The sequence below is a fragment of the Lichenostomus cassidix genome, chromosome 19, assembly GCF_008360975.1.
Source record: "Lichenostomus cassidix isolate B80296 chromosome 19, HeHo_3.0, whole genome shotgun sequence".
Taxonomy (NCBI): Eukaryota; Metazoa; Chordata; class Aves; order Passeriformes; family Meliphagidae; genus Lichenostomus; species Lichenostomus cassidix.
In genome coordinates, this window is record NC_139499.1 from 5,102,505 (window position 1) to 5,127,882 (window position 25,378).

At 57.6% G+C, this 25,378-nt stretch overlaps 3 protein-coding genes across 7 annotated transcripts in view; 1 reads left to right on the forward strand and 2 right to left on the reverse strand.

Moving 5' to 3' along the window:
• The first annotated feature begins 571 nt into the window (after positions 1 to 571).
• Positions 572 to 5,617, forward strand: GAS2L2 (growth arrest specific 2 like 2). The gene is made up of 7 exons (XM_085078139.1): positions 572 to 856; positions 945 to 1,308; positions 1,865 to 2,103; positions 2,321 to 2,428; positions 2,937 to 3,033; positions 3,366 to 3,636; positions 3,786 to 5,617. Exons 2-7 carry the CDS (start codon positions 957 to 959, stop codon positions 4,990 to 4,992), a joined length of 2,274 nt encoding a protein of 757 aa, XP_084934265.1. The 5' UTR covers positions 572 to 856; positions 945 to 956; the 3' UTR covers positions 4,993 to 5,617.
• Positions 5,618 to 8,259: 2,642 nt separating this feature from the next.
• On the reverse strand, positions 8,260 to 15,830 carry RASL10B (RAS like family 10 member B). Of its 2 annotated transcripts, none has more exons than XM_085078141.1 (4): positions 15,213 to 15,830; positions 12,025 to 12,357; positions 9,531 to 9,655; positions 8,260 to 8,673 (listed from the first exon to the last, which is right to left on the reverse strand). In XM_085078141.1, the coding sequence occupies exons 2-4, from the start codon at positions 12,238 to 12,240 to the stop codon at positions 8,403 to 8,405; spliced, it is 612 nt and encodes a 203-aa protein (XP_084934267.1). In that variant the 5' UTR covers positions 12,241 to 12,357; positions 15,213 to 15,830; the 3' UTR covers positions 8,260 to 8,402. The 2 variants fall into 2 exon arrangements, with proteins under 2 accessions (XP_084934267.1, XP_084934266.1); XM_085078140.1 differs by lacking the exon at positions 15,213 to 15,830 and adding an exon at positions 14,378 to 15,024.
• A 1,670-nt stretch (positions 15,831 to 17,500) lies between these two features.
• Positions 17,501 to 25,378, reverse strand: part of AP2B1 (adaptor related protein complex 2 subunit beta 1) — a 77,004-nt gene continuing 69,126 nt past the window's right edge. For all 4 annotated transcript variants that reach the window (XM_085078114.1, XM_085078111.1, XM_085078112.1 and 1 more), the window contains 2 exons: positions 20,654 to 20,808; positions 17,501 to 19,666 (listed from right to left, as the gene is read on the reverse strand). In XM_085078114.1, the coding sequence (XP_084934240.1) occupies positions 19,592 to 19,666; positions 20,654 to 20,808 (230 nt within the window). In that variant the 3' untranslated portion in view covers positions 17,501 to 19,591. The remainder of the gene's footprint in view (positions 19,667 to 20,653; positions 20,809 to 25,378) is intronic.

Genomic DNA, 25,378 nt, shown 5'->3' on the forward strand with positions numbered 1-25,378 from the left:
ACTCCTCCGGCCTGCCACACATTCCCCAGACGGAATAGCTGGGATTCTTGCATTCCCTCCCCCAAAATGACCCCAGCAGTGACATCAGCAGCTGGCTCCAGGGAGAGGGCAGCTCCTCCAACACACCAAGAAGCCCCCAAAGCCCACAAGTTCTGTTTTGGTCCCCAGGTGTGAACACTTCCCTGGTAGATTTGTTTTTTGCAGAGGTACCTGGGTGCTGGGGCAGCTCTGCAAGCCCTGGGTGAGGGAGGGAGTATCCCACATTCCCAGGGGTGCCCACTCATGGGCAGTTATTTCCTTAAAGCCCCAACTCCTGGAGTCACTCCATCCCTGAAGGAGCTCAGCTTTTGCCAAAGACCTCGCTGTTGTGGGCAATTTGGGAAGGAATTTGGAAGGAGCACAGAGCAGAAAAAGCCCAAAAGTGTGCAAATAAACCCTTCTCACCTTGAGGTTGCCCTGAAGATGCACCTTGTGGCCCTCAGGTAACCTTACCTGTGGTGGAGGAGGGTGTAGGTGTAGAAAATCCCCTTGTGTGGTTGGGAGCAACTTGGGTACTGCTGAGCTGCTCTAACTCCTTCCTGCCAGGGACTTTGGGGGAAAATCCACCCCTGGCATGGCTGGGGAGCAGCAGGGCAGTGGCAGAGGAGCAGGTGCTGAAGGGTTAACAGGGAGTGTTTGCAGCCAGTCCCTTGTCACCAAGGAGAAGGGATCAGCACTTGGGAAGGAAACAAAACACCCGTGCTGGGGAGGGTGATCTCTTTTCCCCAGCAGCATTACAGCCCCGGCACCCCAGAGGGGCTCTGGAGTTGGGGGACAGTGTCACCACCCCACGTGGCAGGGAGCAAGGTGGCACCAGGTGAGTGTGGCTCCTGGGGAGGTGGCTGGGGACACGGCAGGGACATCTCCCCATGTCCCCATCATCCCTTTCCCTCAACCCCTCCCAGTCTTATGGCAGCATGTGGGGCACGCCGGGGGCACAGAGCATCCGTCCCTACCAGTCCAGCCAGCAGTACCTGTACGCCATGAAGGAGGACCTGGCCGAGTGGCTGAAGGAGCTCTACGACCTCGACATCGAGGTGGACACCTTTCTGGAGGTGCTGGAGACAGGGGCTGTGCTTTGCTCCCACGCCAACAATGTCACCCAGGTGGCAGCAGAGTTTGCCCGTGCCTGCCCTGAGGTGGCCTGTCACCTCCACCTGCCCGCTGCCGGTGTCACCTGCAACCTCACGGCACAGCCTGGCTCCTTCCAGGCCAGGGACAACGTCTCCAACTTCATCCAGTGGTGCAGGAAGGAGATGGATATCAAAGGTAGGATGTCAGGCTCCTGTTGCGCCTTGTCTCCATGTGGCCCTCAAACCCAGTGCCACTCTGGCAGGGGACAGTGCCATGTGCAGCATACCTGAGCTGGCATTCCTTGTAGAAGCTCCTCCAGGCTTGGCAGCAGCTTTGCAAGGTGCTGGCATGCAGCTGGAGTGTTTGCTTGAGGGAGGGAAAAGGAAAGGGTGTATGGCACAGTGTGTCCCTGCCGGGCATGGTGTGATCCCAGCCCTAAGGACAGCAGGACAAGTCACCCTGTCAAGAGTCTGTCACCCTGTCTTACCACCCGTGGATGCCCAGGAAGGGGATGGCACAGAGTGACACGTCCTTGGGGCACCCAGACACTGAGTTTTGTGGCTTTGAGGTGCTATAAAACAGTTAGAGATGCCCAAAAGGAAAGGCTCTTCCTCCTTTAATATTCCAACCATATTCCTGGTGGGATAGCTCCATCCTTTTGGGCGGGTTTTGAGTCCATCTGTGCCCCGGTTCCCTTTGTCCCCATCCCCCTGTGCCACCCCTGGCTCAGCCCAGCCCTGCCCTGCCCCAGACGTCCTGATGTTCGAGACAGAGGACCTGGTGCTGCGGAAGAACGAGAAGAACTTCGTGCTGTGCCTGCTGGAGCTGGCCCGCCACGCCTCCCGCTTCGGAATGCGCGCCCCGACCCTGGTGCAGATGGAGGAGGAGATCGAGGAGGAGCTTCGGCAGGAGCTGGACCTGCCTCCCGCAGCCACCGCCCTGCCCCGGGGCCCCCGGGAACCACGGGACCTCAACAGCCTCGACCAGATGGTACAGAAGGGCATGAGGTGGCATGGAGATGGATGGGGATGGAGATGGATGGGGATGGAGATGGATGGGGATGGAGATGGATGTGGATGGGGATGGAGATGGATGGGGATGGAGATGGATGGGGATGGAGATGGATGGGGATGGGCATGGCCACCCCATGGCCACTCCAGGAGCTGTCCCAGCAGCCCTGGTGAGGATCCATCCCTGCTGCCCACAGGTCCAGCACCTGGTGAGCCGCTGTACCTGCCCTGTCCAGTTCCCCATGATCAAGATCTCTGAGGGGAAATACCGTGTGGGGGACTCTGACACCCTCATCTTTGTCCGGGTGAGTCTGCTTCACCCTGTGCTTCTGGGGTCAAAGCATCAGGAGTCATGCTATGCTGCCATGACCTCTCTTCCATAATCCCCCAAATGGGGTCAGTGTGGGAGTTTTGGCCATTATCCCCAAAGAGGGGCAGCAGGGAAGCTCAGCCCTGTGATGGGTGTTTGTATGGATTTAACCACCCATCTGTGTGGGACAAAGCCTGACATCCCAGCAAGCCAAAGCCTGAACCTCCCCAGCAATGGGAGCTCTGGGATGCTCTGAATCTATCCCTGAGCCTGGCCAAAGAACTCATCACACAACGAGGGACAGGGATTTCCAGAAGGGTCCCCACTCTCCCCGTGGTGATGAAATGTCCCTGTCGGGATGGCCGCAGGAGCTGAGCCAGGGATGCCATGGGACACCTGGTGGCCTTTAGGGCAAACCCCCAGCTCTCGAGGTCGGGCCGAGCGTGTCACCCGCACGTTTCCAAAGTGCTGAGTGTCCCATGGCGTGGCCCTGTCCCCTGCAGATCCTGCGGGAGCACGTCATGGTGCGGGTCGGGGGCGGCTGGGACACGCTGGAGCACTACCTGGACAAGCACGACCCGTGTCGCTGCACCTCGCTCTGTGAGTCCCCGCGTCCCCAAACCCCGCCGCTGCCTCGGGGTGGGGCTGCTGTTGGTCTCGATGCTTCTGGGCGCCTTTTTCAGGAGCGGGAGGCTTTGGTACAGCCGTGCCTCGTTGTTTTGCCGGGGAATGTCTGATTTCGGGGACTTTCTTTGGCTTTGGTGGCCGCTAGAGGTCATGGGAGACTTTTGGATGGAGCCGGACCCCAAAATCCCCTTTTCAAGTCCTGCCGGCACCCTCGGGATGCTGGGTGGGGAGCGATGGCTGGGTGGGCTGCACCGGGGGTGGGTGCAGGGGACAGGGCTGCTGAGCTCCCCTCGTTGTCCCCACAGCTCACAAACAAGCCTGGAAAACGCGGAGCCCGCAGCAGCAAGTGCAGCACGAGGTGCGGCTGTGCTCGGCCCCCAAGGCTGCAGCCCGCAGCCCCCAGCCCTCGCTGCTGGTCAGCCGCTCCCAGAGCCCCCTGCCCCCCGTCACCTGGGGCTCCCGTGTCCCCCCTGGCCCTCTGTCCCCCGCCACCCCCTCTCCGGAGGGCTCGGGTCGCCCGCGGGGTGCCAGCCCTCACCGGGAGCCAGCGCAGCCCCGGAGGGTCCCTTCGGGCAGGTAAGTGATGCCTCATGCCCAGACTGCCTGGTTTCAGAGCACCCTTTCTCGCACCTTTGGGGTTTTTTTCCTCCCTCCCTTCTGGAGCACCAGGAAGGATGTGGGGATGCCGCACCTCCCTGGCTCCTCTCCGCTGCCTCTCCTTGCAGGACGCAGGAGCCACCCGCCCTCCCTTTGGGGTGGCAGCCGCCACCATCCAGGTCACCAGCTCGATGCAGCTCCCCCGGGCACGGAGCGAGGAGCAGGGCAGCCACTCCTTCCCTGCTGAGCTTCCCGAACGGCGCGGGGGTCCCCAGGGCACCGCAAGGGACAACCCCAGGGAAAACCCCTCCTGTGGCACCGGCACGGAGCAGCTCCAGGGCGCTCATCCCACGGACGGTACCGGCACCTCCGAGTGGCACCCAGCAAGGAGGAAAACCATCTGGGGTGGCTGCCAGGCGACAGGAAACGGGGACAGCCACCACAGTGACACCCCGTGCCCCCAGCCCCCTAAAGGTCTGCGCCCCCTCCTCGCACCGGGATGCCCCCGGAGACTCACAGAGCCGGAAAAGCCCACGGGAAGGGAGGCAGGGAGCCCTTGGCCGGGGCCGGCAGCCCTCAGCCCGAAACGCCTCCAGCCAGCCCCCGAAACCGGACAGCAGCGTTCAATCCCCCATCAAAGCCAGCCCGGCCACCTCCCGGCCCCCCACCCCGCTGGCCCGCTCTGCAGAGGGGTGCGGGGTCTGTGCTGCTGGCAGGGGTCCCCAGGGCACACGGCAGTGCCACCCGGCCCCCAACCCAAAGGCTGAGGGACCTCGGGTGCCAGCGGGTGAAGCAGGGGGCGTCTGTGGCCCTGGCAATGGGACTGAGGGGCTCCGGGCGTGCTGGGGGACCACGCAGCCCCCCGGCTATGCCAGGGTGGTGGAGGAGCTCTCCCGCGGGCCGCAGCCCCTGCGCCCCGTGGGGATGGGGAGCCAGGTCCCCAAAACACCCTCCCGAGCCGCCCCAGAGCCCAGCGCCCTCCCAGCCCCCGGGGAGGCACAGGAGCCGGGAGTGGGGGTCCAGACCCCGCGGGGAGCCAGGAGCAGCACCGTCCCCAAGCCCCGGCGGTGCCTGAAGAAGCCCGAGCGTGTGCCCTCCATCTACAAACTGAAGCTGCGGCCCAAGGTGCGACCCCGGCGGGACCACAGGCCGGGCAAGCGCCCCTCGCGCATCCCCACCCCGCTGGGACATCGCTCCATTGTCCCCCGGGGCCAGCATCGCCCCCCGGGGACCCCCCGAGCCCCCCAGAGCGGCAGCACTCGCCCCATAGCCAAGCCCTCCCTGGGTGACAGCGGCGCCTGGCTGACCGAGGATGATGAGGAGTCGTGGGTCTGACCGCACCCGAGAGAGCTGCGGACGGACAGACGGACAGATGGACAGATCCCTCCCTCCAAAGGGGGGAGCGATGCTGCAGCCAGAGCTGCAGTGCCCGAGTTTCCGAGGGCAGCACGATGGGATTGCTCCTGAACACCCGTAGGGTCCCACCTCGTTCTTTGGAGCTGCAGCCCCTCCTTCCCCATGGATTTTTTTTTTTTTTTTTTTTTTTGTACTGGTAATTCTCCTGCTAAACAGGCACTTTTTTACAGTTTGGGTGGAAAAATCCAGCCCCAAATTGATAGAATGGGATGGTTCCTCCAGGAGGATGGGTGCAGCCCCCCTAAAATGGGGACACCCCACCCTCGACATCCATACAAACCATTTTGTACTTCAACATTCCCTGTCTGCACCATGGGACCAGCGAGCCTCCTGTCCGACAGCTCCAAGAGCCTTCAGGAGTGCTTGGGTCACTCAGGTCAGTGGGTCACAGCAGGGCACCCTTGCTGACCCCCGTGGGAGTGGCCGTGGTCCCCTCTGGGATGATGGATGTCACCAAGGGTGTCACATCAGGCACTGCTGCACCCCAAGCCTGCAGCCACGGACCCAGCGATGCTGTTTGTGCAATAGAGATGTACCAAAGCTCTTCTATTTCCACATCTTTTCTGTGTGGGTGGGGAGGGAGGGAGGGAGGACAATCCCGATGTGAGTACAGCAAACATCCCTCTGAGAGCCCCACAGGGCCCAGGAGAGCCCCATTTTCCAAGAGGGAACGAAGCCAGCCCCAGCTCCCTGCAGAGAAGCAGCAAATGCGAGCGCTGGGACTCCAGGGATGCAAAGCCTGCTGGCAAAAACACTCCTGAGGCAGGTACAGAACAAGGGGGACAGACCTGATTTTTAATTCCATTTCAAAGAAGGAGGTGCAGGGAGTCACAGGCGGTGTAGACACCTTGGGAATCTCCGACAAGAAGTCCAGGGGGGAAAGGAAAGCCAAGTCCAGGCAACCGGGATGCTCACTGGGGCAGGAGGAGGAGGAGAGGGAGAGGGAAGCATCCTTGGTGGGGCTGAACCGAACCCAGGTGTCACCTCCAGGAGCTTGGGGCACAGACCTGGCACTGCCCTGGGCACAGCCGTGGGGACATCCCAGCCTGTGTCACACCCAGGTGGTTGTCAGCAGGACCAGGGTGGCGTTGGGCGAGTGGTAACTCTGTAGTAAGGTGTGAGTAGGGCCGTGGAGCACTCGTGGCTGCTGCTGTGCTCCCGTGGGCTCTGATCCCTGCCTGGACACATCGGATCTTCCTGCCTGGGATTCCCTGCCTGCACCCAGGGTGCCACCACCACCACCTACCCCTTCCTGGGCTCTTGGGAAAGTAGCTCTTTGTAGCCCTCGTTTTCCCGGGAGCTGGGAAGTGCTGTCAAAGCAGTGAGGGTTGTTATTATTACTAATATAACTTCCTCTGTCTATAAAGTACAATAGAATATAACAATTATATTTATAACCTTTTTTTTTTTTCTTTTTCTTCAAAATACTAAATAGATGCTATAAAAACCTGTAACTAATTGTGCTATAAACTGCAGGCTACAGGGTTATAACAAACAATGTATTGGCTTAGTCGTTGATATGTGTTTGTCAGAGCACTTCATAAATGCTTTATTATTAGCATTTACCCAGGAATTTCCTTGTCAGACAATTTGGAGGGATAAAGCTCTAGCCAGAGATCGATAAGTGGACTTCTGGGTGTTAATAAATCCTGACAGGATGAGCTTGGATGGGAAGCTGGGTTTGCCATGAAGGCAAAGGATGGTGACAACTGTCACTGCCCTTCCCAGCTGAGGCAGACCCGTGTTCCCCCATTGCCTTTCCTATTTTATTCCTTTTTTTTTTTTAATTTTGGAGCAAGGGGGTTGATTCCCTAAGCAGGGAGGGGAGGAGCAGGATGACCCCCCAGCCCTGGGGCAGGGATGGGGTGGTGAGAGGCACCGTGCTGGAGCTCAGCTGGACCTGCCTTCAGTGGGAAGCACTTCCAAGAGCCACAGACACCTGGCTGTGGTGGCAGAGAGGGCTGGCTGTCCTGCTTTGCTGCTCAGAGCAGTGCTGAATCCCTCCTTGTTCCAGCAGGAGATGGTGGTTTTGGATGGATCAGACCCAGATCCTGCCTCAGGAGGTGAGGATGGAAATTCTCTGGGTCTCACAGAGAAACCATGACCCCCTCAGCCTCTTGCTCGCCCTTCACCACCCCATCATCATTTCCTAACTGGGTTGTCCTCTGCCACCTGCCCTGCAGGGCAGGACACAGGCAAGCTGCAATTCTGATGCAAAAATAGACCAAACTATTAAAACATAATAAAAAAAACCTAAATGGGAGGCTCACTTTCCTATCAGGGATATGCAGAGAGGAAAAAAACTCCAGGAACACAACTGGAAATGGTGCTCCAGCTCCCTATTGCTGCCGAGGCTGCCTTGCCACGGCCACATGTCACCAGGATGGAGGTGACATCCCAGCGGGGGTGGGCCTGGTGGCACTGCCGGTGGCTGGGATGGCACAGGGGCTGCCCACCTGCCCGGGACAGCCCGGGGCTTTGGGGTGAAGCTGTGCAATGCCAGTGGCCTGCTGAGCCCAGGATGAGAGGTAGCAGAGGGGTGACCTGCCCGGCAAGGAGCATTCCCAGATTATTTGGTGTCGGCAGGCTGTGGGGAGGAGAAGCCTTCCCGGGCTGTCCTGGGCTGGGTGGGAGCTCAGAGCCCTGGGAAGGCAGCACCCAGCATCCTGGGGGTGTAAGGAGCAGGATTGGGACTTACTGATTTTTTTTCACCTTCCTCGCTTTCATCCAGAAATTCCACCTGGAGACCTGACCCAGCCAAAAGACAGCCTGTCAACCTGGGGCTGCTCTGCCCTCCAAAGGGAGAAATCCCAGCTCCACGGGGGGAAAAACAGGACTACTGTCTCCCTGTGCCCCAGAGATGGAGCCACCACCCTGGGAATCACCCAGCATGCCAGGATGCAGCTGCTGGGCGATTCCCTTCCAGAGGCTGGGGATGGCAGGCAGGCAGCAGCAAGCGTTGTCCCTGTGCTGCCAGGGCAGGGATGGGCAAGGATGGACCTGACAGCCAAAATCTGGGCACCCTCTGAGGCATCTCAGTGCCCTGTAAAACCCCTGGGACAGCTCTGGCCTCAAGGGGAGGCTTGGAGAGAGCTCAGGGGTCCAACCAAAGACCTCCCTCACCCCTCACTACCCCCAGGCAGCCTGACCACCCTCCTGCTCCAGCCTGGCCACCAAGGTGCCCTGTCCCCAATGTCCCCACAGGGGAAGCAAACCCCAAAGTGCCTCCAGCACTGCCAGGAGAGCAGAAACACCAGCAGTCCCCGAGGGTGAGCGACCACCCTGGGGTGTCCCCGGGGTGTCCCCGGGGTGTCCCTGGGGCAGGGGGCTCACATGATGGTGCAGCGGTTCCTGCGCAGGGCGCCCTGGAAGCGGATGGTGGTGTGGACGTGCTTGCAGCGGGCGCAGCCCACGCTCTTGAGGAGCTCGCTGAAGAGCAGCAGGATGTGCCAGTTGTACTTGGCCGAGCACTCGATGTAGCCGCACTTCCACGTCTTCTTCACCAGGTTGGAGACGTTCCAGCGCGGGATCACCCGGCCCCGCTGCAGGTCCCGCTTGTTGCCCACGATGATGATGGGCGTCTCCGAGGTGCCGATGACCCTGGGGAGGGCGGGGGGGGACAGAGGAGCATGTGGCTTGCCAAGCGGAGCATGCCTTGTCCCCTTGTCCCTTTCCATGGCCACCCACCCCTCGTGCCATGTCCAGCTGCTCTGCCCTTGCCCACAGGGGATACTTGCCCAGAGTCCTGCTCTTCTCTTGCATTTTGGGCTCCCAGCCCTGCAAAGGGGCTTTGTGCCAATCAAAGATCTCATTTCCAGTGCCAAGATGTGCCCCCTTGATGCTCTACCCCCTTGCCAGGAGCCATGGGGCTGTACTGATGCCTGATGACTTTTGCCTTTTCTTTTTTATATACCCTTTTATATATTTTATATATCCTTTTATATATTTTCTGTACCCTTTATATATTATTTACCCTTAACCTACATGCTTGTAATTTTTGTATTTTCTGATATTTTAGCTTAGTTTTGGGGTTCTCCAAGGCAGAAAGACCAAAAATTTACAGCAAGAGGTCAGAGAGCCTTAAGGTATCAAAACCTCAAAGTTTTAACCTCGGTTGAAACTTTCTCTCTGAAACATATTTTGTAAACTGGGCTCTGGCTTCATTTGGGGTGGGGGAATTCTTAGAATAGGGGGGACATTACTTCATTTATTAAATTTCTTATTGGGGGATTCTAGACAGGTATGCTAATTTGTAAGGTGGAAAAATTTGTATATGCACTATACAGGGTGTGCATCTTGGTGTGTTCCACCTTTGAGGAGCTGTGCACCTAAGATCCCATTAAAATTCAGAGGCAAAACCCTTTTACCCCTCTAACCGTGCCTGCCTCACAATTCTAAGACCAGCAAAAGCCAACAGCACCACCCCGGGGATGCCCCATCCAGCAAACCCTCCCTACCTTGTTTCCAGGATCTGCTGGCGGATGGTTTTGATGTACTCGAAGCTGTCAAAGCAGCAGATGTCATAGACCAGGATGTAGGCATGGACACTCCGGAGCCCCCTGCAGCACACGTCTGCCCACTCCTGCAAGGTGCAGAGAGGGATCAATCCTGGCTCAGCCCTGCTGCAGTGCCCAGGGGATGCTCTGCCCTGCCCTGATTTGGGGTTGGGCACCCCAAGGAGGCTCTGATGTCAGCAGAATGCAGGGGGTTGCACACTCTGCAGCCCTGACACCCAGCTCTGCCCTGCCCTGACCCACCTGTGTGCCCCACAGCCCTTCAGCCATCCCTCCATCTCCAGAAATCCCTTATCTATCCCCTTGTTCATCCAGGGGAGAGGTGACAGGATTTGCCAGCCCAAATCCCTTCCAAATGCACAGTGCTGAGCTGAGAGTGGGGCTGAATGCAGCCCCCTCCTTGGGTGGAAAACCTTCATCCTCCAGAGCTGCTAATTAGTTGTATTAATTAGTTTTTGGGGTTTTTGGGGCAGAGCAGGTGATGAGGATCCTGAGCCCCAGGGTGAGAGAGCAGCAGCTCCATGGGTGAGAGGGGGAAGGTGACAGCAGGTCTGTTTGGAGGGGACATGGGGACAGGAGAGGAGCAGAGGCTGCTCTGGAATGCAGTCTGGGTGAGTAAGATGGGGATCCAGGGCAGAGACCACCCCCGGTCTCTCCACAGCCAAAATTTGGAGCTGTAAGAAATACTCTCTGCTAGGAAATATTTGGGTTTCTGGGGAAAGCAGGATTTTTTTCCCCCCTGCTATAACAGTGAAAATCTGCCTCGCTTCCAGGCACTTTCCCATCCCAGCAGTGAGACCAGGAATGGGAACCCCTGCAGGCAGCTCTGCAAAACCCTCCTGAGTGCCTCTGGAAAGGAGGAAAGGGCACCACTTGTCCCTGAGCAAAACCCTCTAGGACCATGAATCAGCCCTTCCTGAGTTTATCATCCAAAATAAGACGACCTAGGGCCAAAGGGAACCGGGAGAAGGAGAGTTTTGGGGTTTGGGTTTTTCTCCATCCCAGAGGGCAGCACGGGAAGGAGCTGGCAGGGAGCAGAGTGACACAGCCTCTCTCTGTCCACCGAGGGGAGATGCTGGGGAGATCCTCAGGCTCAGAGACACAGGAGGATGGAGCAGCAGCCTCGGGGTTACTCTGAGTGCTGATAACACCCGGGAGATGGACAAAGTGCAGCTATTTCACCGTGCTGGGGGCAGCCGGCGGTTTCAGGATGGTTTTCCTCACGCAGTGCAGGTTTCCCGGGGTGCTGGAGCTGGAGAAGGCTTGCACTGCGGGAGCAGGATGTCAGAGAGCCGCTGGCTCCTGCTCCTCTCCCAGGACAGCACTGCAGGGAGGCTTTTCCTGGCAGGGAGCTCAGTCCAGCGATGTTTCCCAGCAGACAGAGCCGTATCCCTCACCACGGTCCTCTCCTTTCCCCTCGGAGCCATCCCTCTGATCCCCCTCTCTTCCCTGGAAACCTCCATCTGTTCCCACCCTCCGGAGTGCAGCAAGGCAGGGAGTTAATGGAGTGTGTGAGCATCGGCTGCCGTGTCAATAAATTACCCTTTGCTATTTCGGGCTCTTTCTCACGCTGACCTTTCGTTCCCTGCGCTCACCCATTAATTTTTAAACCCGCTCCTCACCCCCAGGGCGCTCAGTTAACTCCCTCTGGGACTCTTGGAGCACTGCATGGCCCCTGTGACCTCATCCCCGTTGGGAACAGGGACACTGTAATTAACTGAGGTGGCCCCACTGGTGGCACTGCCCTCCAGGGTGGCTGCAGCCACAACTGGGAACCTCCAGCTCCTGTCCCTGCAGTGGTGACACAACTTGTGCCACTGGAATGGGGGCTATGGCATGAGCTTAAAATGCCCTTTTCCCCCACTGACTCCATCCAGGAGTGGTCAGCACTGGTGGCAGCACTTTCCAAGCCCACACTGCCTTTTGGGGCTGCTTTGGAAGCACCTGAGGGGGACAGGAGGAGCTGGTAGGTTCAGCACTCCGGGAACACCCAAGCAGTGCTGGAGGGGGCGATGGCCACTCCCGGGAGGGGACAAGCTGTGCCTGGCTTGGCAGTGGGTGTATCAGGGGTCTGGCTCTCCAGAAACACCTGGTTTTCACTCAAATGCTCTGATGTTGGCTCTGACAGCCATGGAAATGCATCCCAGTGCTCCAGGATCCCACCTGGATGTGGCTGTAGGCAGTGCCAGAGCCACACTCCTCGGAGACAGATGCCATCTCTTGCACGTTGTCACCAAATTTTACAACACACTTTATCCTGGACTTGCTCAGCCAAATCCATGAGGACACAATCCCCATTCAGCAACCAAACCCTGACGTGGATGGAGAATCATCCCCGGGGAAGGCAGAACCAGCACCCCACAGAGCTTTACAGCAAAACCCCCTGGAAGTCACCAGAGACCCCCAGAGGCGGAGGCCCCCTCGGGTGCCCCCCTACCTGCAGGGTGTTGACAGGGAAGGCGGTGATGGGGGGAAAGTCCATGATCTGCAGGTCGTGCACGTGGCCGTTCATGACGACGGCGGGCAGGTAGACGCGGCGGGCCGTGGTGGGGACACAGACCTCGCTGAACTCGTTGTACAGGAACTGCCGGACTATGGCACTCTTGCCCACGCCCTGGGCTCCCAGCACGGCGATCTTGAAGGTTGCCACCATCCCGCCGCGCGCCGGCCGCTGCCCTGGTGCTGCCCCCGCGGTGCCGAGGCTGCATATTCCCGAGCAGGGGGCCTCAGCCCCATTCAGGATGCATTTCCCCTCCGGGACAGCCCGTCACTGTAAGGCCAAGGAGAAGCTGGTCAGGGCTGAGGCACAGCCTGGAGTTACACTGGGGGGATTTTTTCAAGCGGGAGCTGTCCTTGAGGAGCAGGAGGTGATAATGTCCCCAGGGATCTTGGCACTGCAGGACCTCAAGGGTCACCCTTGGAGCCTCCCACCCCAGCAGCCAAGGAGAGCCAGGATTTGAGCCAACTTTATCCCAGGAAAATCCTCACAGACACGTTCAGCCCTTTTAGAGCAAAGGAATCTCCAGGAAAGGGTCTGCCTGCGGCTTGGGGTTTACTCAAGCTGGCAGCAGCAGTCCCAGGCTGTGCTGGGCACTCATCCCACAGCACCCATGGGCACTGCCACCAGCTGCTCCTTCCTGCTGCTGTCCCAACCCGGGGAATCCATCTTCCCTCGGCTTGGACAGCCGGAATTGCCTTTTGCCGGGGCGGGGGGAGATCGCTCTGCGCCTGCGAGCGACAGCTTGAGCGTTTCGTTTCAGGCTTGGAGCGGCTGGGCAATTAACTTGATGGGGACTCATTTGCAAGCCAGCTGACAGGGTGAGCCCAGCGCCGCCGCCACATGTGCTGAGGCCGGAGGGGACCCGCGGCAGGGCCACACCGGTGGGGACACACGGGGTGACAACCCACACGCAGGGATGTGGGAGCTGAGTCTGGAGTCCAAACACCCACCAGGCTCCTGAGCAGGAGCTGTGATGGGAACAGCTAGGGTCCCACTTTTGCTTGCGCTCATCACTAAATCTGGTGCTTTATCTCAAAGTGTGGAGCTTTGACCAATTTGTGATGCTCTGGTCCATTTTCCCTGAAAACCAGCGCCGAAGCAGCAGCAAAGTGTCAGGTTCGAACACCCTGCTCGGCCTGTTTGATGGAGATGATTTACCCCAGAACGAGCCTGGGCACGGAGGTTGCCACTGCTGGTGCTGGAGTGGCCAAGCTTGCCAGGGTCCCTCAGGCTGCTCCGTGGCTCACACCATCCTCACCCCCGCACACCAGGACTGGGGACTGTCCCTCTGTGCTGCTGGGACTGCTCCCGGGGGTGCTGGCTGTCCCCAGCCCCGGCAGCGGGGATGTTTCTGTGCCAGAAGCAGGGGAACGGGAGGTGCAGGAACCCCCAGGCCCGACCCTGCCGGGCCCTTTCTCCAGCAGCAGCAGCAGTGTCATTGCGGGTCCCGGGGGTCACTCTGCTGCAGGGACAGCCCTGTCCCCACAAACCCTTCCTCCTCACAGCAGCGTCCCCAGCTCCTCTGCGGGGCCGGAGGGTGATGGAGTGTCACAACTGGAAACCCAGTGCCCGCAGGGCTGCCTGGAATTGGAGCACAGGCTGAGCCCTGCTGAGCCTCCCCCAGAGCCTCATCCCCCTCTGTGCTGGCGCACGGCGACCGTGCACCCCAAAAACATCAGAGGCCGACCCGATGGCCCCCGGCCCTACAAGCAGCCACCGTGGGACACTGAGGCGCAGCGGAGAGACCCTTCGGGGCACCCACGGCGGGGTGGTGGAGCAGGGAGCAGCCGCGGGTCCCTTCAGCAGCAGGCCGGGCTCCGCGGGCTGCAGGGCCGGGCGGGGGCTCGCAGGGGGCTCCCGGGAACGGATGCTCCGACCTTGGCCACCCCGCCACGCCGGGGGCACAGAAAGGAGCAATCCCTTAGCTCCGCGGGGCGGCGGCAGCATCCCGCACCCCACATCCCGCACCCCGCACACCCCGCACACCCCGCACACCCCGCACACCCCGCACACCCTGCACACCCCGCACCCCGATCCTCCCGGGGATGCTCCGGCCGCGGCGGGCAGCGCACACCCCCGGGCCGCGGAGCTGCTGGGGCTGGAGACGATCTGAAGATTCCACGGGGAGACGACACCCGCACCGCCCGTGCCGGCGGGCGAAGGGGAGCGGGGAGCAGCGGCGCTCAACTTTCGCTGGGGACCCCCTTTCCCCCCATCCCGGCCACCCCCGGACCCTGCCCAGCGGGAACTTTCCCCCCACGTCCTGCCCTTCCCGGCGGACCCCCCGTACCTGGCAGCGGCGGCCCGGGCCGGCGGCGCCCCGGCGGGCGGCGGAGCCATGCGGCGAGCCCGGCGCGGGGCGGGCGGCCCCGCTGCAGAGCCCCGGCCCGGCCCGGCCCCCGCCCGGCGCGGCGACACCGGGGGGCGGCGGCGGGGAGCGGGGAGCCCGGCCGGGGCACGGTCCGGGCAGGGATGGAGGCAGCTCCCGGTGGGATGGCGGGGATGCCCAGGCGGGGGGCGGGCAGCGCCCGGGGAGGGATGAAGGGAGGGAGGGAGGGAGGCAGGCAGAGCTCAGGCAGGGATGCAGGCAGAGCTCGGGGAGGGAAGGAGGCTCTGCCCAGGCAGGGATGCAGAGGATGCCCGGGGAGGGATGCGGGCAGTGCCCAGGAGGGAAGGAGGCAGCGCCCGGGAAAGGAGGTAGGCAATGCCTAGAGCGAGCCGCAGGAATCCAGCAGAGACACCGGCTTCTCTCGGGGCTCTGGGGAGGCGCCGATGGGAAAAGACCCTCCCATGTCCCCCCTGCAGTGTGCTGGGTGCAGCGCCGTCACCCCTTCCTTCGCCGGCGCCCAGCGGCAGCTGAGCCCTCATGCCCACCCGTAGAGCCCCCCGGCCAGAGCCCTTCGGGGGAGGAGGGCAGGATCCCTCCCGGGGAGTCTTTCCCTCCTCCGGCGCTGCTGCTCGCTGTGCTCTCGGACACATCACCTTCCTCCCGTGCCTCCCGGGCAGGGCTGGGGGCTTCTCTGTGCCCGGAGGGACCCTCAGCCCAGGTGGTTCAGGCCCCACCAAGGGAGGGACATTCCTGTTGCAGTGCCTGCATTTTGGGTCACCCGGCACGGAGCATTTACCTGCGCGCCGGACAGAGGGAAGATGCTGGCTGCACCTCCGGGAACATGGTCCAGGCCCCCGGGACACGCTGCTGATGGACTCCCTGCGCCCCTCTGCTCCTCCGAGCAGAGCCCAAAGCCCGCTCCGGCTCACGGTGACACCAGCGAGCACCGAGGTGTCCCCACAGGTCTGGCTGCGATCACACGGGCTCGGCTGAGCCCGAGCACCGGCGACAGCACGGCCGGGCTCCCCCCAGCTTTGTCAGCACCTTTGGCTGGGAAAAAACATCACCTCCGCGGGCTCCTCTCCCGGGTGAGGAGGGGGCGCAAGTGGAAATGCGATGCCACATCCTTCCCGGGGGACAAGGGGACGGCGGACACTGACCTACGGCTGGGGAGGGGACAAGGGCAGCTGGGGAAATGCGGGACATTTGTGCCACCCTGGCATCAGCACCAGGCAAACGGGGTCACAGCCCCTCTGCCGTGCCCCACGTTACACCCAGGCTGTCAGAGCTGGGGGTTATTTGCCTGCAGAGCTGCCCGATGCTCGCAGCAGGGGAATATTTGTGTGTCCCTGGGGTTATTAGCAGCCCTAGATGCTGCTCCCCTTGCCTGCATGGCCATAAAGCAGCCCCGAGCCCTGGAATGTTTCTGGGAGAGGGCAGGGATCGGGCTGCACATGAACTCTCCCGCACAATTCAGGCTCCAGCCTCGGGGCTATTTTTAGCAGTTCCCTCCGAGATGCTCTTCAATTGCAGTTTTACGTGTGAAATTTAATATACGAGGAGCAGGGGGAGGGGAGTGGGGCTGGATCCCAGCACGTCCCTGCTGGCTGGGAGGTTTATCCCAGTCTCAGTGACAGGAGCCCAAGGCAAACCTCAAATTATCTGCCCCAGAGCTCCTGTGTCCTGGTGTGCAGGTGGCAGCAGGGACAGGCAGAGCTGGTGGCTCGGGGGGCTCTGGTCAGCCCCTGCATCAGCCAGATCCAAAACCCTCCCCTCAGTCCCTGCCTCCCCATCATGGGCTCAGGGGCTGTCACCAGTGCTGGCCCTGAACACACCCTGGCTCAGGGCAGGATGGGTGTGAGGCCAGCGGGAGCAGCAGGGATTTTGGGGAGCTCACCCAGCTCCAGCCAGAGCTGCAAGGAACAACTCAGGAGGTCCCTGTCCTACAGCCTGGGCCTCAGGATCAGGGAAGGACATGGGGACCAACCCCCCTGGCAGTTCCCAGCCCAGGGATCATCACCTGTGTCCCCTGAGCCCCAAGGGCGGACAGGGCTAAGCAAACCCAGTTCTGAAGGCACAGCGTGGCTCGGGGTTGGTGTCCCTGCTGGGAAAAAACAAAAACTGCCTGCAAATCCACAGCAGCAGCAAAGACCAATTTCTTCTCGAGGACCCTCTGGCAGAACAGAAAGGGAGGAAGAAACCCTTTGCCACAGGACATGAAGGGACAGCAGCTGACAGGACAGAGCCCTGAGCACCCCACTGCAGCTTTCGTTGCTGTTGGGCCAAATACTGCTCCAGGGAATGATGATCCCATCCCAGGCACAGCAGGGATGCATGAAGGGACATGACAGCTCTATCAGTGACCCCAAACCAGCCTGTCACTGTTGTCACTTGACACAAAACCATACCAGTACAAGGCACCACGTGTTGATATGGTACCTGTCCTCCAGAGAGGGTGGAAGTTCCCAAATATCCAAGTGCTGCTAAGGCTGGGCAGGCTGAGGGAACAGGTTACCCTGCTCCAGAGCAACACCCCCCAAACCTGCTTATTCTGTTGCATTTCTGGCCACTTCGAGTTGGTGGCTGCCTGAGTTTGGCTCTGGCCTGGTACTGAGCTTTGGCAAGCCAAGTCCTCTCTCATGCTTGAGACAGGACCAGTGATGGCAAAACCCTCTGAAAAACAACAGCATCAGTGCAAAGCAATCCAAACACATCAGTGACTCCAAGGATTTTATCATTTCACCACAGGGAAAACAGGTCACACTACACACAGCCCACCTGCAGCCCCAGAAGGGCTAAAGGGGTAGATCCAGCTTCTGCTCTTCATCCCAGTCTGTCCCTGCTGCCCTTTGAGTTAAGGAGAAGCAGCAGTCAAAGGACCAGGGAAATTTGCTGCCTCCTGCCCCTGCAAGCCCTGATTTGGGGGGTCTGTGCTGTACAAGTGGCTGGTGGAAAAAGCAGCCTGGTGAGCTAAGTCTCCCTCCCAGCAAATCCAGCCTTCAGCCCTGCTGCATCCCTAGGCAGAGCCAGCATCGGGGGAGTGGCTCCTGTCCCCATTCCCACAGAGCCACACGCAGCCACAGCCTCGTGGAAATGACTTTATTGACACAGAGGGCAGGAAAAGCCTGAAGAGCAACACGAACGGCGAACACTCGAACGAGCAGGGGCGGAGGGAACGCCACCGAGGAGCCCAGGCTCTGCCCCGGGCTGAGACACCCACCCGAAAAGCTGGGGAGAAATTTGGCAAGAGAAAGGGGTGCTCAGCAGTCCCTCCCCACGTCGAAGCTGCGCTCTCCTCCCTGCCAGGACACAGCATCGCACTCGGTGCTACTGGTGCTTCCTTAATTGCTCTGTTAATGATTTTTACACTACACCCGCAGGGCTTGGAGCAAATCACCTCCCAGCTCAAGGGCTGGGTTGCTCCAGCTCTGCCCCACTTTTTCCCCCCCAGCCAGAGCACAGAGGTTCCTATACAGGGACACCACCTTCCTCCAGGGTCCTGCAGTTCTGGGCCCTGCTGGAGTCTCTCCCAGGACACTGTGACCTTTTCCCAGAACTGATTTCTTGGCTGCAGTTAGTGCCAGAGCCCTGATGAACGATCTCCCACCGTGAAACATTTATTGACTTTGAAAGTGGCATCTAAAAGGACAACGTGGGGGTTGCTACACGCATGAGCTTTGTTAGCTGGGGAGGAGATGTCCAAGCATGCTGGGGAGGGCAAAGCTGTTCTGGATTGGGGCTTGGATTAAGCAGGACAAGCTATGGATGGAGCAGGGACATGCAAGAGGCTTTGCTTTCACTGCTGCTGCAGCACGGAGTGGTTGCAATGGGTTGAGTCCACAGCTATGGACTGGAAGGGAAACAATCCTGGCCCTGTGGGACAGGTTGGAAAAGAGGGGCCAGGGGATGGGGCTGCTTGGGACAGGGACTGAGAGCAGGGAGCTGGCTGGCTCTGGCCATCCTGTGTCTCTGGGCACAAAGAGTGGAGCTGCCAATGGGAGAAACACTTCCATGAGCTGCTCCACTCAGCTGGAAGCTCAAAGCCCCAGGCAGGCAGGGAGCAAACACTGCCGAGCCCAAACCATCTCCTACCATGCCCTAGCCTGGGTTTAGGGGGACAGCATGGGGACAGGGAGAGCTGCTCTGCTCCCCTGGCAGGGATGTGGCACTGCCACACTTGGATGTGCCACCGTGAGCCTTGGGAATTGCCAGTGCCAGGAGAAGGGGACACAGCTCAGGGATGGCTGAGAAGGCAGTTTGGCCACAGCAGGCACGGAAAGAAGGGGAAGAAGAGGGGCTGCAGATGGGTGAGGATGCACAGAGCACACCTGCAGCTCTGTGTGCCTTTTGCTCTAAGAACAGACTCATTTCCTTCATTTCATCCACCCCTGTCCTGTCACCCTTCCAGCCTGCTGCTCCTCCCCACAAAAAAGCAGCCTCACTCCTCGAATCAGCAGCTCACAAGCCAGGGAGATGGCTGGAGTGAAAACACCAAAGCAGTGCCAGTCTGCCAGCACAGGAGTAATAAAACTCTCTCTTCAGGGCTCCATCCCCCTCCTGCACCCAGCTGATGACGACTCTGTTCCTAATTCCCCAAGGCTGTGCTCACCCTGCTAGAGCCCCTGCAGGGCTCCCAAGACTTCCTTGGAATCACCTTGCCTTTAAGCCAATTACAGTAGAAAACCTCAAAAAAAAAAAGTATAAAAATATAAAATAAAGTGCAGTGTTACATTTTCGACACTTTTGCCTTGTTTTAATCAGCGGACGTGTGGTTTCTGCTCGGTGTTTTTTCATTTTTTCCAATGAGCGGTTATTTTACAAAATCGAAACTACACCTAAAGCCATTTAGAAAACACTGAACATTGGCACAAAATGGAGAGAAGCCCACGAGAACGGATGAGTGAGGGGCGAGGGGGACAGGGGAGTAGTTCGAAGCAGTGGTTACAAACTCCATGGAACGCTAAAAATACCAAAGGGGTTTGCTCCCTATCATCGTTAGCACGTGGATACTAATTGCTACCTTGTTTAATCAGTGCCTTTTGACTGAAATCCTACACATGAATACAGCTGCTTCCAGTTAGGAGTGCTTTTCCCCCGCGCTGGCGGTGAAGGAGGCTCTGGGGACCCCTTTTTCCCCCCTCCTTCCGCAGGGTGAGGCACAGGCTTGATCTCCTGTTAGTTTTTCAAGATGGCATCGTAGGCCTGGTAGATGTACTGGGACACTTCTGGAGCTCGGCATTTCAGGGAGAGCTGTGGAGAGGAGAGGAGAGGTCAGTGCTGGGGCAAAGGGAGGCAGGAGCTTCCTGCCATGTCCACGAAGAATATACCAGCTGATGACAGTCACACAGAGTATTTCTCCTGCTTTCTTCATCATCAACCCCAAATTGCCTTTTCAGAGCTTGCTGCAAGCAGGAGGAAAACAAAAGCAAACTCCCACCGTGGGGTTTCCAAATTCCTCAGCAAATGCAGGTGGCCCCACAGGCAGGAAGGAAGGGGACACTGTCCCAAACTGAGACAAGGGACCTGTGCTTGTCCTCAGGCTGTAAATCACAGCTCCAAACCCTGAGGGCTTCTAAGGATCTGCTGCTCAGTCCTGATGGACACAAACTTGGCTGTCACTCCTCTCTAAAGCAAAGATCAGGCTGAGACCAGGCTTGCAGCACCAAACCTTGTGCAAACACTTTAAATCACCTTCCAACGCTCACATCCACCCCGCGGCTCTCCAGACCACAGATTTCTCTTGAAACTCCTGGCACACCTTCCAACAGGAGATAAATCCTCTAATACCAGAGACACACAGGTCCCTCAGAAGGGCAGAGATGTCAAAGAGAAGAGTCACAGGGGTGTGCATGAGGCAGGACAGAGAGCACCTTCCCAGCAGCCACGGGCTGGTGCCAGCACAGGGCCACAGACAGCCCGGAACACGGCGGGGCATAAATTTGTCTGTAAGAGGGGGAAGGGCACCCTGGCAATGCTTCCTTGCTAATATCTCTTGGCTTTATCTCTGGGTAACCTTGGCAAGTCACTGCTCACTGCTGAGCGGGCATTGTCCCAGCTCTGTGGTGACAGAGCAGGGGAATTCTGTCGCTCCTCACTTTTCCCATGTCGGGCATTCCTAACCCCCCCAGCCAAATGAACAAGATCCCCCTGCAAACACGAGGCAGAGCAGGGAGGTGCAGCTCAGGGTGTGGGGTGAGGGATAAGCACCCCAGAGCTCTCTGCTCTGTGACTGCTCACCGTGTAGTTGGGGTTCCCGGGCTGGATGCGGAGCTCAGCCAGGATCCAGATGCCGTTGGTGAGTTTCAGGGACTGGTAGAGCATGTCCTGCCCCTCCACGTTCCTCTTGGCAATGGTGTAGACGTTGTTGTTCTGCAGTTTGCTGGAGACAGTGTCTTCAGAGGGGGGAAAAAAACACATCTGTTAATTCAGATCCATCATCTGCAGAGACAGGAGAGCCCAGAGGAGCGTTCCCAGGATGCCAGAGCACAAGGAAATGCTGGCTCCTTCCCTGGGGATAGGAGCAGACATGACACAAGGAGAAGAAATTCCAGCTGTCCTCACAGACCCACCTCGTTCCTTTCAGGCTGTGATCTCTTGGTAACTGTTTTCCCATTTTAGAGGGCTTTCACTTACTGCTCTGGGTCAGTCAGGGCTTGATCAAGGTGACACTATCAAGGCAGCTCAGAGGGGAACAGGACTCTGCTTTATCTACAACCCCCAACCAGCTGCAGGCAGCCAAAAAGTCAGAAGAGGAAGGTGGAAAAGAACAAAGATCACTGCCCGAGGCTTGCTCAGGTTCTGACATCCTGTGCCAACCATGAGAGCTCCCTCCTCCTTCCCTCACACACACACTCTGGCCAAATCAATGTCCTACAAGGTAGTAAAAATACTTTCCTTTTTTTAAAAGCAATTACTTGAAAGGGCAAAACCCCCTCAGACACTGTCTCTAGACATCTCAGGGCTGTGGTACAGTTTTAACACACAGCCTGACCTCAGCCCTCACAGATGAGGTGTGATTTCACCTGCACACCTGACTGGCTGCCATTGCCACACACATTATTTCTAAGGGAACTTTGGAGGAAACCAGAACAGGCAACCATGCAGCACACCAGGACCAAACCAGCAGCTCCTGGATGCTGAAGGGTTCCTCAGTACAAAGCAGAGCAAACCCCACGCTGTGAGTGCCTGTAAAGGGACACAATCCCACTTTGGGTGGAAGATTTCACACCTGATAAGCATCATTAACAAATTCCCATTCCTGATGCCCAGCAGGAGCAATGTGACTCCCTGCTGGGGCAGGTGGAACACTTTATCTGTGCTGGGTCACTCAGAGCAGGTTGGGCACTATTGACAAAAAATGAGGGAGAGAGCCTTAAACCAATTTGCACCGAAAGCCCAGACACTGGAAATGTGGGATCCATCTCAAGGAAATGTGGATCCATCTCAAGGGACACAGGGAGCAGGACAGCAGCAGAGAAGCAGCAGGAAGTGACCATGCAGCTCTAATCCATCCCTACACCCACAGACAGAGATCCACCGGGGCTGGATTTGAGAATGGACACAAGTCTGGTGCACAGAGGGATTAGAGAAAGGTCTGTTCATGCTCCAGGGAATGGTGGGAGGAGGAAATAAAAGACCCTACAAATCCATACCCTGATGCAGACACTTGGAGCTGCTGCCTCTCCCCAGAGCAGCCTGGACCCTTCTCTGAACCCCTTTGCTCCCCAGGCTGCAGAGCAGCTCCCTGCAGGTCGAGGATGGTTCAGGCATCAGCTAGCCAGACACACTCAGATTTAGGTTTCCTCTCTTCCCCAGTTACTATGGAAACTGGCAGATATATGTAACTAATGAGATCTTTTGCTTAAAACCCCTCATTCCCTGTCTCCTCCTCCCACCCATACTCCTCCTCTACACAACAAACTCATCCAGACTTGGGAAATGGGCAGTGCAGAGCTCACAGGGAGTGTGGCTGGGATTAATCCACGCTGCAAGGACATCACCCACCAGGACTGAAGCCCAAATTCCCATATCCTCATGCCCCCAGCCAGCCAGAGCAGCCTCCAGGACTTTGGGAAGTCACAGTGGCCAACACAAGTGCTGGCTCAGAGAGCACATCCTCGTCTGACAGGGATCCTGGTATTAAATGGGATTTTTTTTGCCCAGTTTTGACAGGCTGTGGTTAAATCTCAGCTCTCTGGACCTGTATCCTGAAGGTGGAACTCCTGGCAGTGACTTTCTGCAGCAATCCTGACACCTGTCACAGCAGTCTCCCCTCTGCTGAGGGATGCTGTTGGAGTGAAGGCATTCCCTGGGGAGCAGGGATGCAGGATTGGAATGAGAAGCTGCAATTTTGGCAGCTGTGAGGCTGCTGCCCCATCCCAGGGTGTGATGGCAGAGGAGGGGAGCTGTGTCTGGGAGCTCAGCAGGTGAGACACACCACAGAGGAGCTGCTCTGACACCAAAATCTTCATGTGATGGCTCCTCCTCATTGAAACATCCCCAGCCTCTGCTGAGGGGCAGATTTCTGACTGCTTGGAGGGAGGGAAAGGGAGGCAGGGCAACCCCTAGGAAAGCTGATTTTCACCCTCCCTGACCTCAGTTTCCCTCTGAAGAGCACCAAAAGCCCCACCAAAAGATGCCCTGCCTCAGCCAGACACCCAGAGCAACGGTGAGCAGGCTGGAGCTGATGCTTGGCTTGCCTGACCCTCCTGCCCCCTCTCCCAGCACAGATGTGGGGAGTGCTGAGAGCTGACCCCCTCTCCCCCCAGGTAGCAGCTCCCATCCCTCCTGGGCTCTGGAGTATCAGCAATTTGGATTTTGGAGATCATCACGGTTGCTAAGCAACAGTGGCAGGCTGTGGCTGGCTGAAGGCAGGACCGCTAATGCCATGTGACAGCACAGCCTTAAAAAAAAAAAAGAAATAAAATAAACCCAGGCAGATCTTGCTGGGAGCAGGGAGCTGAGCCTAGAGCCCAGGGAGGCAGGAGCAGGGCTCAGGGACTCTGGGGATTGGGGACAAGTCCTCCAGCAAGGCAGCACAGGTCACACCTAGTCTTGCACAGCAACTTTCTTCTGGCTCAAGGTTTATTCTCACAACCCTCCTGAAGCACAAGGGAAGGACACAGGGAGGTCTGGCCATCACCAAGGCCAGGGGAAACCTCTGACATCAGCCCAACTTTCAGGGCTTGTTTGGTTTGTTTTCCTTGTATGTTCCTTTCCAAACAGAATTTTTGGAAGTTCTCAGTCCCACAACTCAACAGCACACATGGAAACACAGGCACACAGGGAAGGAGTCTCCTCCTTGGCACTGAAGTGACCCAATACTTTTTAAACAGCACTTTCCTCCCAGGTAAAGCAAAGGATGTGCTTAAATCTTCTACCCTGCAGCTTGAGAACTTCTGAACTCAGAGAGCCAGGATTGACAATGCACCTTTTCTGAACTTTGTGGCAACCTGCAACAAGCTCTCCGTATCAGAAAGTAAAATTTGATGATTATATTTTATGCTGTGGTAGCTGAGACCATCCCTGTGCCATTTCTAGCAGCACCTGAATGGTTCTGAGCACCCAGCCAAGAACTGCATTCAAACACCAAGCACAGACTCTGATCCAGTGGGGAGGCACTTGGGGCAATATTATGGCATGAAATGAATGTTATGGAATGAAATACATTCATTTCCAAGACATGCAATATGCACCAGCTCTGTAATTTATTAAACTATCAGGTAACAAGGTTTGCACATACAGAAAAAAACAACATACCAGGGAAGTTTGTGTATGACTGTCCCCCAGGTTGTTTCATCAAAAAAATCCAATTTATCTTTGCTCTGGCGTTAGCAAATTACTTGGGGGAGAAAAACAACTGACCACTGCATACCAATGAAGCCATGCCCAAATCCAAACATAAAAGCTGCTGTTTCACACCAAACTGTAGACCAGTAATAAGCAAGTAAAACCAAAATTCCTAGAACTGCTGAACAGCACAGCAACTGCTTGCCTCTCCTTTAATGGCATTCCATCTCCCCGTGCAAGTCAGTGGGTTTGGGTAAGCAATATTTAGGAAAAGGAAAAACATTTAGCTCATCTGATTTGCATATCCTAATGTAGTGATCCTTTAGAATTTAGTCAAACTTAGCATGTTGCAAAAAAATACAGTGTAAACAAGGCAAACTGAGCTTCAGTGCACGCTCACTTACGGGGGAAACCTCAGTTGCACCAAAACCACCCAGAATATTTGAGCTGCAACAGCTGAGGGATCTATTTTCATGCACTAGATTCTTGTGTTTTCATTAAAAAAAAATCCCCAAATCAATTAATTTAGCGCTGGATTCATAAGAGATGAGAATGCTGGGCTATAAGCATGACCTTGTGTTTTCATTATTTCTGAATGAGGTTTTCTCCAGGGAACTATCCCAACCTCTTCCTAAGAGGCTGAAGCATGAAACAGCTCTAATGAATTCAGGATGTGCAGGGCATCCTAAGCACACCTTGGCCCTGTGATAAAGCTCCAGAGAGACTTGTTCCTCCATGGCCAGAGACCTCCAGCCCTCAGAAACAGCCTCAGCCCAGGTCCATCTCTCCCCACTGGGAACCTGAGCCCCAAATCTGGAATTAAGCACTCACCTCTCCCTGCATCACTGGGAACGGTGGGAATACCTTCAAAGGCTTGGGATTTGCTTTTTTTGGAAGCAAAGATGCTGGAGACACACATCAGCTCACAGACCAAACCACTTAAAGGTACCTGGTGCTCATCCCACAGCCTGGCACCTTATCCTTGGCTTCACTTGCCATGCTGTCGGCCACCTGCAGCAGCCAAGACCTTCTGCTTGTTCTGTGTTTTGGGGTGAGCTGCCAGGGGCAGGAGATTTTTTTTGCCATCCCTGTTGCAAGCCACCAAAGCTCATATCAATCCTATTTGGCTTGCCTTGTGGGCACAGGATGGATCTTTTACCTACAAAGCACAGA